The 13,450-nt window shown below is 38.7% G+C and overlaps 1 protein-coding gene across 1 annotated transcript; it reads right to left on the bottom strand.

The window, feature by feature from the left end:
* Positions 1-1,600: 1,600 nt before the first annotated feature.
* On the bottom strand, positions 1,601-13,406 carry LOC148733779 (uncharacterized). Its single transcript, XM_088758136.1, has 5 exons — positions 12,713-13,406; positions 11,197-11,289; positions 10,295-10,420; positions 9,821-9,876; positions 1,601-2,528 (listed from the first exon to the last, which is right to left on the bottom strand). The coding sequence occupies exons 1-5, from the start codon at positions 12,855-12,857 to the stop codon at positions 2,439-2,441; spliced, it is 510 nt and encodes a 169-aa protein (XP_088614262.1). The 5' UTR covers positions 12,858-13,406; the 3' UTR covers positions 1,601-2,438.
* Between the last annotated feature and the right edge of the window lie 44 nt (positions 13,407-13,450).

Raw genomic sequence — 13,450 nt, 5'->3', positions numbered from 1 at the left:
ATCTTGCTGTAAAAGTTAACACAACCATAAGTGCGATTTATGGGCTGGACTCGATTAGATTTCAACTTGGAAAGGCATACGAGAGAGCTTTTAGAGAAAGAAGTCGCGACTGCGGTTGAGATTTGGTTATTTTTAATTTCTCGTCGCGGTTAGATTGCAATCACATTCTCATCCATGTGGGCTGATACCGATATCTTGCGGAATTTCATGTAAAACACAGTCTCTCCAAGAGCGGTCCGGTGCATATCTATTCAAAATATCGATTTCTCCTAACCTTTTCCCCATGAATCCGTCCTAGTCTAAAAATAATCGTAACCACCGTGCTTTTACCAAATATTGTCGAGCGAAGATCGCTTCATCGCTCATGGCGAGGGACTTATAGGATTTAGGATTTAAATCATAATTCTTAATTTTTAATTCACTATTAGTTAGGTGTCCACAATTAGTTTACGTAAATGTAAACTAGATTTACCTGACACGTTATAAAAGTTTTCATCTTTTTATCTTATCTTATCGTCCAAGTATCATTTCAGTCATTTCATAATGGCTCGAAACCAAACATGATTTTAAATCATTGCAGCGAAAACCAAACTAGAAAAGCAATGACCAGCGACTTAGGAATGAACAGGGAGTGACCTCACAACTAACCAGTTTCTGAAACAGATTAATTAAGAGGTGTTAGTTACGACATGTAATTATTCATCATAATATAAGTGGAGTAGCAGAATATAGACTTAAGAGCTCGAGAGTACCTGAAACCGCAAACAATACCTAGGGACTGAAATCCAACACCCATTAACCATGCCTAATTGCAAATACCAGCAACAAGACATCAAAGATTACTCGAATATTCTTTATCAAAAGCTTAAACGGAGTAAACGCGTGTTACATCTGTAATGAACAACGTAAAAATGTACCAAATACATGCAGCTGTTGAATCTGCTTTCGATCTTAATCATCACGAATGATGGATCCTAAATTTAATCAAAGTGACAGGAAGTGTTTTTTCTTCCCATTCCTTAAGTCGACAGATATACGGCGCGGCCAGACTCTCAGGATATTTTAAAACGTGTTATAGAGAGCGTTCAACTCTTGAAAGAGGTGAGTTGTTAAATCACATAATTGCAAACGCTAAGTAGGTGAATTTTCATGATAAAGAACGCTTTTCTACTGTACTTGTACCATTAAATTTTATAATCATGAGACTTAATTTCGAGAGAAAGATGCATTCGACAGTTTGATTGTAGTTTTTCAGTTTCTTATTAGAAAACAAACTAACATGTTTAGCATTCGGTCTGGTTAATGACACCCCTTAAAAAAAACAAAAACAAAGAAAAATGAGACGGGGAGAGGGTGGAGAGGGGGCAGAGGGGGCAGAGGGGCAGACGGGGCAGAGGGGGTGAGGGGGATAGGGGGTAAGGGGGTGAGAGGGAGAGGGTGGAAAGGAGGAGAAGGGTAGAGGGGGAGAGGAGGAGAGGGGAGAGGGGGAGAGGGGGAGAGGGGGAGAGGGGGAGAGGGGGATAGGGGATAGGGGAGAGGGGGAGAGGGGGAGAAGGGGAGAGGGGGAGAGGGGGAGAGGGGGAGAGGGGGAGAGGGGGAGAGATAAATATATACTTCAAATTTTTTGGGAGGCAACAGGAACAAAATTTGAAATGTGAAAAAAATAAAGAGTATTCAGGGTTAAAAAATTCGGGAGATGATTTAATTGAGTAAAAACCCTATTGTTCGTAATTAACTTTTCAGTAAGCTAATCTAAGCACTTGGACATAGTTTAAATCTGAAATGTGTCCTGCATCCTCTAACAAATCATCACTTCCTTGCTATTCATCCAGATACATCGCGATACACAGAACAGATTTATTTCTTTGCTTATCTTCGTGTTATAGTCTTGTTTTGATTTTATCCTAGGTTTATGCAGATTGAATTCATAAATCTACCCAGAGACTGAATCAGAAATGGGACAATCTCCACTTAGCAAATGAAAAGTCGGAGATAATCCAGGTTTTCATTAGGTTTTATATTTCTTTCAGTAAAACAGTTTGTACTAACGCTACTTGCGACCCTTTTCCAGTATTTAGCGTTAGGGTTAGATTTGGGTTAGGGTTAGGGTTTGACCATCCATAAGTCACGTGACAAGCATTCTCATTGCACTCCAGAACCCTGGGGCGACTAGCCACACGGCATTGGCCTTGCTGAGCCTAAAAAATTTTGCACTAACCTGATAATTTAAAAACTAAGCACACCCCTTAACTTCACTTTGTGTTGTAATCCCAAATTGAGCCCTGCAAAGCTTTTGACAACTACCCTCCCCCTCTAAATCCTTATCCTTTATTACGATTTGCACAAAACTTTCTAGTGTTACTAGTACCATAACTAGTTAACAGCTTGCATAGTTGACGACATCAAAATAGCAATATAGTGACAAAAGGAAGTTTTTATTAAGATGTGTGTCCTCTGACAGCCGCTTCAACGCAAAGAAACATGACACCCTCCTCGTTGAAAATTTTTAATACGATATTGGCCGTAACCTGAAATATTTAGAAAGAAAGTGAGAGTATGAATGAGTTTTTCAAATTTAGAGAACCAGAAAATCTAGTCATTTTGTAACCTTTCGATCATATTTGGTCTTTTGATTAACTTCAACGGAGATATAGTTTTAACGCGTGATCAAGACCAATATTAGTACGAGTGTATCTTATAGAAAGACAAGTTAAGGTGAGATTTGAAGTTGTCTTTTTATGACGGGTGGAAAGCTGTTTACAGAACACGTGAAGCGTAGATTTTTCCTAAATTCGTGCGTGACTCGGGATCAGGAGCTTTATTTTCTACCCTCTTGCTACTTTTGAGAAGAAGAAGAAAAAAAATATACGTTTTCGCTTAATTGCAATTTTTGTCAATAAATGTCTCATTCAAGAATTATACAAATCAATATATTAATGATAGGGATGTTAGCTTTTACGGCTGACGGTTCAACATTAGGGCTTATATTATTCAAAGATAACAATTTAAAACAGCTTTCCATTGTTGTTAACAACATCTTTTTAAGGTTAACTTCTTTTACAGCTAGCGGTTAAAATTTTTCAATGTTTTTGTTATATTTCATGAATACTCATGTAAGTCAGCGCATGCTCATTTGAGCGTTGTTTACCATGTGTTCGCTCGGTTCGACATGTTGAATCAAATCGTTGAGTTCTACTGTATCGTTTATATATTTCCTCCCGGTTATTCGAAACCCTCGACATTACAGTATTACGCCTAACCCCCAACTTTTTGAGCCTTTTTACGACGGGCGGGGGAGGGGGGGGGGGAACCCCCATTGAGACCCTCAAAAATTAATTCACTATCCTCTAGATAACTTAAGCGATATCAAGCAAGCTATATTTGGTAAGATAGGTCACTCATTCACTGGAAAGAATTGGACGAGGAGTGCATGACAAACGAACTTAGAAAGACAATCAGACTGAGACAGAGGAAAACTAGAATAAAATATATATATAAAGAAACTGTAAACTTCTGTGTCGAAGTAAGATACTAAAATAAATGAAAAACGAAAGTCCTCTTTAACTTTGCTTTTGTGCTATGCGTTTCACCGCTGTTTCGGCTCTTCAGGCATACCAAAGTGTGTTTATTGACTTATTGCGTCACAGATCTAATTGTAACTACAATAATAATGGCTATTGTAATTCGAAGTACGCGCGAGAAATTAGCGTAATTTCAAATCCTTAAGAACTTCCTCATTATCTTCGTGAATCATTCAGCATTTCGAATATTTCATCGGCGTAGTATGTGTGACCCATAACTACGACTGCTCCGATTTATCTTCAAAAAGATGAATCGCACGCCTGAGACACCGATGAAAGTCTGGCGGAAAATAAAAGTAACTTTTGCGCCCTTAGAAACAAGAACATTTACCCTACTGAATGATATAGATTTCCTTACAAAATTTCCACTTGAATAAATACAAGTGAACAACATCAAGCGTTCCAATCTAACTAAAGAGGAACACAATGCCCTACAGGAACTTAGAGGGGACTCTGAAGTAGTTATCTTCGAAGCTGACAAAGGAGGAGCAGTCGTAGATATGGACCGCACATACTACGCCGATAAAATACTCGAAATGCTGAATGGCTCACGAACATATGAGGAAGTTCTTAATGATTTGAAATGACGCTAATTGCTCGCGCGTGCTTCGAATTACAATAGCCATTATTATTGTAATTACAATTAGATCTGTGACGTAATAAGTCAATAAACACAATTTGCTATCAATCAATCAATCAATCAATTTATTAATGTCAAAACGTAGGATGGGGTTGCCCCTATCATCCGAGCCAGAAGCTCATGTATAAAACGTATGACAATAAAATACTAAGCTATGCCTGAAGAGCCGCAACAGCGGTGAAACGCGTAGCGCAAAAGCAAAGAAAAAGAGGACTTTCGTTTTTCATTGGTTTTAGTATCTTCATTTGACACAGAAGTTTATACTTCCTTTATATATATATTAAGTATAATTTCAGAGCTGAGCAAAGATTTTTCAGTACCCTGACGGTCGAGCGGTTCCTTATATGACGCTGTATAAACCGCTCCACGCGGTTTATACAAAATTTTATAATAAATTGTTAATAAATGTTACAAAAATGTTATGATTTTAGAAATTTCTGTTGTTCAGCTCTGAAATTATACTAAAACAATTATCCGCCTCAGGTTCGGTGAATATTGTCAAATAATCCCCGAGACGAAGTCGAGGGGATTATTCGACGATATTACAGTTTTAAACAGTTTGGGACGGTTCACTTCACAAGTGGAAGAATTAAATAGCCAAGTGATAGACCTCCCAAATGTTACTCTGCTAAATGACACTTATAAAATCTGGATTAAGAATAAGGCCTTTAGAATCCGGAGGAGCATGACCAAGATATGGCGTAATAATTTGAACCAAAGAAAGCAAGCCTTTTGGAACATGCTAAAAAACGAGAACACTATTATCATTTATGTTGATTGGTTTTCTAGGGACAATGCGATAATCCCGAAGAAATTCCAATCAGATACGTTCCCCAACGAGCCAGAGGAGCAGAAAAAAATCAAAGAGGCACTTTCATTGGAAAAGATGAAGGCAGAGACGTTGCAGAACGCAATAAAACATAATTCGAAGAAGGACGGAGAAATGCTGAATGAGATAAAAGAAATCTCTTCTGGCTACGTTCGTCAACAACTCCAAGAACTTTGGAGGAATGAGTGTATAGAGCAAAAGGAAAAATCTCAACCTGTGGGAAGTAAAGAAAAGCTGGTTTGAGAATTTCGAGTGCAACGGAGAAAATATCGCCACCTCGGAGGACACGGCACCTACCCCGTCAACAGATCAAGCTCAGAGACACAGAAAGCGCAGAAATGCGAGACAACCGCCAAACAGACGACGAAACGAAAGCCGCCCCAGAAAGAACAACCAATACTTCAATAATACAAATGACAGGAACAGAGACACCGCTAATTGTCGAAATAGTGGCAACAGAGTCCCGCAACAACGAAGAAAGAGGGGCCAACTGCGAAACTCAATTCAAAATAGCCGTCAACAAAGAAGTCGACCACAGGAAAGGAACTCTAACCGCAACACTGGAAACAACCGCAGGATTCGTAATAATAATCGTGTCAGCAATAATAATGGAAGGAACACCGGTAGGTCAAATTACAACCGGAGGCCTGTTTTAGGGCAGGGCCGGTACAGCAATCCGAATCAAACATGACGTCGGAGATGTCTAGAGAAATGACAAGTGAGGACTGTTTCTGGAATTTAAGGATAGTGAATCTGTCCTCTAAAGAACTTAGAAAAGGGCAGATCAAACTTTTATCGAAGGGTCTCAAGTTTACGCCGACTCCGAAAAAAAGACATGTGTGAAATTAGCCCAGATATACAGAACTTCTGCACGAAGTTACGGAAAAAGGAATTTTTTGAAGATAAATCGGACGCCTTACACACCGATGAAAGTCTGGCCAAAAATAAAAGTAACTTTTTCCCTCCTAGAAACAGAAACATTACCCTAGACAATTATATATATTTCCTCACAAAATTTCCACTCGAAGAATTATAAGTGAGAGACATCAAGCGTTCCAATCTAACCAAAGAGGAACATACTGCCCTACAGGAACTTAGAGGGGACTCTGAAATAATTATCTTCGAGGCTGACAAAGGAGGAGCAGTCGCAGTTATGGACCGCACATACTACGCCGATAAAATACTCGAAATGCTGAATGGCTCAGGAACATATGAGGAAATTTCCGCTAACAAGGACAAAAATGTTATGAAACTTATAAAGGAGTTAGCAGGTAATCACAGTCACAACCTAACGGAGAAAGAGATGAACTAACTCTGCCACTTTGATTTTAAAACTAGTGGTTTCTACTGCCTTCCAAAGATACATAAAAGCGAGATCATTTGCCAGGAAGCTAAAGTCCAAACGAAACCATACATCAGAGTTCTTAGGCAAGCAGATCTCAAATTCAGGCCCATAGTAGCTGGTCCTAGATGTCCAACGAGTAGACTCAGACATCCTTATAAAGCCGTTTACTTCACAAGTCCGAAGTTATCTGAGGGACACTATCGATTTCCTCAATTATTTACCAAAGACAGTACCGGAAAGTACAACATTGTACACAAACAACCACGAACTCGGCGTAAAGGCCATGGAATACTCGATAACCAAATATCCAGCAGACGCGTAGCGTGGTCATTTTTTCAACCACGCACAAGTACATATATCATCTAGAAACCTAAGTAAACCGAGCGAAAAATACTGCGTTCTTTATTTCTTGTTTGAAATAGTTGTGTGAATACAAGCAAAGAACAAAGCGTCTTGCCCTTATTTTGAGCAAACTTGGTGCAAACACAACATTGTTTTCAAATTTTTCTGGTCACTTCAAGTACGCACGTGCGTATATGCGTAAAGGACGCTACGCGCCTGTCCAGGGAGCCTTAACTCACGTTTCAGCAAAGAATTTATCATCGATTCAATCCTTTTAATATTGATGAATAATACTTTCACCTTTGATGATAGAATATTCCTTCAAAAGAAAGATACCGCGATGGGAACGAAAATGGCTCACAGTTATGCAACCCTTGTTCTCGGGTATTTGGAGAAAGAATTATACAGCCTGGTCTCTGAAAAAATGGGAGAAGAAACGAGCCATCATGTTTACACAAACTGGAGAGGATTCTTGGATGACTGTTATATAAACTGGCCTTATGGTGAGAAAAAATTAAAGGAGCTCCATGAACTTTTAAACAGCCTAGATGACAGCATTCAACTTACTTCTGAAACTAGCTGCAAAGAACTCCCGTTCCTTGATGTGATGATAAGAAAAGACAATACTCGCCTAACGACCGATATTTATGATAAACCGACGGATCCATTCCAATACCTCCCATATACATCCAGCCATCCAAGACACACCAAAAATAACATACCATACAACCTGGCATGGAGGGTATGTATCACTGTTGAGGACCAGGACAGAAGGAAACGGCGCCGCCTCCACGATCTCAAAAAAATCCAGCTGAGGAAACAATATCCAGCTGAAATCATTGATTACGGTGTAAACAAGGCCCTCACCCAGACAACGGAAGAGTTAAGAAGTGTGAGAGAACAAAGTACCGAAAATAACCTCCTTTGTCTGGTAACAACTTACAATCCCAACAATCTGCAAGTATTTCAGTTGGTCAGGTAAACACTTCCAATGTTGAACGAAAACTCCTCATTAAAATCCATTATGAGCAAGATTAAAGTAATCTACAGTCAGCGACAACCCAGAAACCTAAAACGGATGTCAACAAACTCCTACTTCTCTAAGCAAAAGGACACTGATCCGGAAGTTAAAATTTGTGGAACATAACGTTGCGGAACATGCCCCTATTTAAAACAGGGTAACGAATTCACCTTCTTCGCCACGAATGAAACATTTCCGATAAAACATTGGATGAACTGCACATAAACAAATTTGATTTACGTAATAACATGTGCAGGATGTGGACATAATTATATAGAAGAAACGGGTGATTTCCTGAGAAATAGAGTGACAGTCCACAAACAACAAATTAGAGACCCGTACACACGTATGCTGGGAGTCAGCAAACACATTGATGAATGTGCTGAAGGATTGACTCCTCAGTTCACTATCTTTCCGTTTTACAAGATTCTCGGCCTTCTGAGATCATGAGAAAGAACAAGGAAAGATTTTTTATTTCTAAATATAAACTCCTTCTTAATAATAATAATAATAATAATAATAATAATAACAATCTTTTATTAGGAAGCTCCATCACAATAGTGGTTTAAGTAGAGGTCCTAACAATGATTTGAAATTACGCTAATTGCTCGCGCGTGCTTCGAATTACAATAACCATTTTAATTACTATTAGATCTGTGACGTAGTAGGTCAATAAACACACTTTGCTATGCCTGAAGAGCCGCAACAGCGGTGAAACGCATAGCACACCTCCTGTTACTAGTCAGGTATGATGACCACTACACTATCAGGACAACCATGCTGGCAACACGGCAATCAAAGATGTGAATTACCTGATCGAAGACGTGGTCTCCCGGAAAATTAAACTTTTCAAGGTGACAGGGTAGGGGAAGCCTATATATATAACTAAGTGTAAAACGATGAAATATGAAGCAAACTTCTAACTGTTCCAGAAAAACTGAGAGGATTTTTAGTTTTTAGTTGTTATGTAAATACGTTCCACCTGAAGAAGGCCGAAGGCCGAAACGTCGCCACATTAAAGCTGAAACGGTTAGAAGTTTGCTTCATGTTTCATCCTTTTACACTTATTTAAAATTTACATTGAAGCACTGTATCCTCATTGGATCCTTCTACTGGGAGCTCATCGTTTGGTTTACTTATATATATATATATATATATATATATATATATATACATATATATATATATATAACATCTAGGTATTTAAGATGTAGGTTACTTGAACTTTTACTGCAATGATGTCCATAAAAATGCGAAAAATAAAATGTGAAAAAAGAACGCGGCTAATATCTAGCCATCTAGACCGAACAAGCTTGGTTAATAAAAGATTTATTATATAGCAAAATTATTTCGCTTTATTAACCATATTAAGAATGATTAATGACTTGTTTACTTCGAGAGCCGGGAAAGAAAGCCAGCTGTATTTGTAGCACAACAAACGCACGAGAGTCGTTTCTGTTTTCTTTCGTTTGGCTATCTTTTGCCGCTTTTTACCTTTCCTCGCCGAAACTGTCCAAGAATTACGAATTTAGTTCTAATTCTATTTTTTGATGCACGGGATCAATGCAGGCAATCCCGAGTGTGCAAGATGGGCCCATCTTGCTCGCTTGGATAGCCAATCAGAACACAGGATTCGCTTCATCATTCCCCACGTACGCTGCGAGCGATGTAATATAGTATTTGTATATTTGTGAATACATACGCAAATATGTCTTATTAGATGTTTTGGTATGTAGCATTGCTGATGTATTTTTACGAGTTGTGCCGTATTTTGACAAGCCCGCAGGGGGAATCAAAACTCAATGATCATGAGTGAAAACACTCAGCGACTGTACACACTAAAACGTCTAACAAGTTGTCTATTATCCAAATGCTTTATTTCATGCGCAGTCCTTAAAAGTGGGAAAGGCGAGGCAGGTAGATAAGCGTAGCGCGCGCAGCCGACCGGTTAAACCGGTTAAACCGGTTTGTGATACAAAATAACCAACTTGCCAATATCGCAGGATATTTGCACTCTACTTATTGCAGTTGGATAATAAATATGCATATCAGGATACATTACCTTAAATTGTGGTGGAATTGCTCTCATCTTGTCAGAAAAAGTCCAAAGAAACTTTTCTAGGAGGAACCCAAAAGGCACCCTTTTTTAATCTGGGAACTGACATCAATTAGCTCATTAAGTACGTCGTGGTGTTTTCTTTTAAAATCTTTGTATCTTCACTTTAAGTTCTGAGTCACCATGTTAATGAAAGAGTCTTGGAGTGACTACAAAACTAACAGGCAATTGAAAAGACCTAGTTATAAACATTCGAGAGGAAACCTGATTTTTCGAGATTTCTCTCTAAATATATTTGCATCACGTCTTTTGTTTTATGTCTCATTTCTGTCACGGTTCAATCTTCCTAAGACTGAGAAAGTTATAAATTATTCGCCACTTCGTGGCTAGAAATAGAGAAAGGTAAGATCTAAACGCGACAAGCTAAGGTGTGCTTAGTTTATGAATTGAATATTAATTCATGCCTTACGACATACTTACCCCCAGCCGGCAAGCCGCAGAACTGTGGGTAATGACCACAGACGTCATCTGACAGAATAGGTAACTTTTGTCCACCTGGCTCCGCTACGATTGTAATGTGTGCGGTCGCAGCAAAAACGTCGACTGCTAATAGGAAGAAACATGATATCACTTCAGGCAAAACTCTTAGGAATGCATTTCGTGAAAAACGGTAGTAACTGCTGATACTTGTTTAAGGGTCCTTGCTTCGTTCTTTTACCTTGGTCGTTGGAAGAAAAATTTCTATTGAGAGTGACTTATTACGAATAAGTAGATGTATTTAAGAGCTTTAACTTTTGCATTCTGGGTAATTGATCGCAAGCTGGATCAGTTAAACGACCTTACAAGCTTATAGCTATAAGATAATCGTGTTTAAAATAAAGATCGTGGTGCTGATGATGCTAGTAATGACAATGATAATGACAATAATGATGTGAATATGTTGATTAAGATTTCCACAGAAACCTCGTATTTATATCACCTTAAATAAAAGCGTTAAAACAAGCGGGATTAAAGATAACAGCTTACAATTTCACTAAATGTCATCTTCAGAACGAAACAAAATAATGAGTGCGACCGTTAAACCTGGTTAATCTTTCCTTTTGTTTTTCGTTTGGTGTTGTTTTTTGTTTTGTGTTGTTTTGTTTTGTTTTTTCGTCAGCTCAGTATCGTCTGTAGGGAATTTTGTTAATGTCGAATGAATTAATGAATGCTTGGAATCCTCGAAAAGTTGAGAGGATTGTACCTCATTCATGACATAATAATAATACAAAAATTACACTTTTTTTGCTCAATATTTATGTGTCTCTCCTGGAACAAATTATTAATCCAACCCTAAATAACATGTTATCAGATTTCAGTTGAGAATGACCATGGTACCTTACCAGGAGTAAATTGCAAAGTTAAGTTCCATGTTTTTCCAGACGGTATAAAAGGCCATGGAGAAAGTTCGATTCTTGCAGTATCGTCATGTGGACCTATCATAAAAAGAAAATAATAAAATAATAAACCGCCGCAGTTAGCCCAATGGATAGTGCATTGGGAGGTCGAGGGTTCGAGCCCCGGCCGGACCAACAATCAAGGTCTTAAAGTAATTGAGAAGAATTTGCTACCTTTCTATAACATCAAGAAATGGTTAGATATTCTAGTCTTCTCGGATAGGGACGAATAAATGGAGGTCCCGTCTCCCGCAGGGTTGGGGGTAGGAGACGTTAATTTCCCACACACGAGATTACTGTGTGATGGATGTCCTCCCCTGGGGTGGGATGGTGGGATGTACAGCCCCCCTTTAAACCAGCTTCAAGCTGAACTGGGCTGGCATGTCTAAATATCGTAAATTCATACAATACAATACATACATACATACATACATACATACATACAAAGACTTTAGTCAGCTTTAGCCCAGGACCCTAACCTTAAGCAAAGACATTTTTTATTGATTGCAATATTTACATTGTCATCATTTTTTTTTCAACTTTACCCCTTGTTGCTCTAGATTAAAGTCAGTAGACCTTATTTTAGCACCTTGGGGCTTACTGGTGCAATCTTAAAGATCGTTTTGTGTAAGCCCACGTAGCATACTCAGCAAGAGACACATTAACTTCTTCTATCGCTTAAAGCACTACTTCTACTTAGTAGAAGATGGACTACTAAGACCAGTCTGCAGATCTGAGTCACCATGCTGAAGCAGTTGCATTAACCAAGTGCAGCTTCAGCTGAACATTTTAAACCAAGTAAAATAAATTTATAACTTGATCATAAATTTTTGAAATGTTATAATATGGGAAAATCTTATAATCTTTCCGGAGATGAAGAAGATTATTCCTATGAGCTACCAAATCTCGAGCTCTAACTTTTTTGACGAGCCCAGCAGCTAATTAAGAGCTTTGAGATTTGGCCATATTTTTATGTGAAACGAAAGAGTTTTTAATTCTTGGTGCTAGAAAAGAAATGATAAGCGTGCAGCGCGCAGCGTGCAGCGTGCAGCGTGCTTTCGAAATCATTGAGTTATGGATGCACTCGTAAAGTTTGCTAAACACTCATGAGGCTAGAGTCATGCGGGACAAAAGCCGAGCGTGACCCTCAAGCTTACCTCTTGCTTGGCAACCTCCCGCGTGAACCGTAACTCGAAGGTTGCATGCTCCCTACTTATCATTTCTAAATTGATGTGATTTGGTAATCCTGTACAGTAGCTGCACTTTTTTGTTTAAGTTACGCGTACCCCAAGCTTCCTGTCGTGTGAAACTATTACGTAGATGTCCTCGTGCGAGAATGACCTTAGAAATGCTCGATTTCTGCTACCGTGACTTAGCATTGCAACTAATTTGAAATATTCTGCTTATGAATGAGGCGTGAAGATATGACGTTAAAATTTTAAAATCATTTTATATGTCTCACCACAAAATTGTAGGGTTTTGAATTCCAGTCCTTCTGGATTTCCTGAATCTCCGTCGGTGACGCAAGTAAAGAACCAAAGCATCAGAATTGTTTTTAAAAGTGACCGCGGAGTGTCTGACGGTGTCCTGGTTTTGAATACAGACATTCTGAGAGAAAACACCTGACGACATGGAAAAAAAAAATTTCACCATACGCAATTATAAATACACCAAGTGTTACAAAATTTGAGGAAACGACAAGACGGTAATGTTGCCCCTTGTAGTGTTTCTTGCATATAAGAGGTAGGTCATTCTAGATTTTTCGGTTTCAAGGTCTTCGTTTGGAGTCTGTTTTCTTGTCCTCCTTCCTTTTTAATTAATTCTTCCCTCTGTGGTGTTTTTACTGTCCAGTGCATCGACTGGGAATGGATCTTACCTTTTTGGGTACTGAATGACAACTGAGCTGTTATCGATGTCTGACCCGTCTAACCTTGCTCCTTGACTTACAAAAGCGTCAATAAATTTTGAAGGAGTGTCTATGTCTATGCATAGAAAATAACTCGAAACCAACGCCAACTACCTAGATATAATTGCTAGGGAAGTGATATAAGTGCGTAAAGTTCACTTTAAAGGGGTCTAGACATATTATGCTGGTAAGTTCATACGTCCTGTAGATTACTACTTATCTATAGATTTCATCTAGTATCGAAACTCACTCAAGCCACTAACTTGAGAGCTGAAGAGCTGAGTCAGAATACGT

The sequence above is a fragment of the Stylophora pistillata genome, chromosome 4 (genome assembly GCF_964205215.1).
Source record: "Stylophora pistillata chromosome 4, jaStyPist1.2, whole genome shotgun sequence".
NCBI classification, from domain to species: Eukaryota; Metazoa; Cnidaria; class Anthozoa; order Scleractinia; family Pocilloporidae; genus Stylophora; species Stylophora pistillata.
Note: the sequence above shows the minus strand (reverse complement) of the source record. Positions and strands in the feature narration are given on the sequence as shown.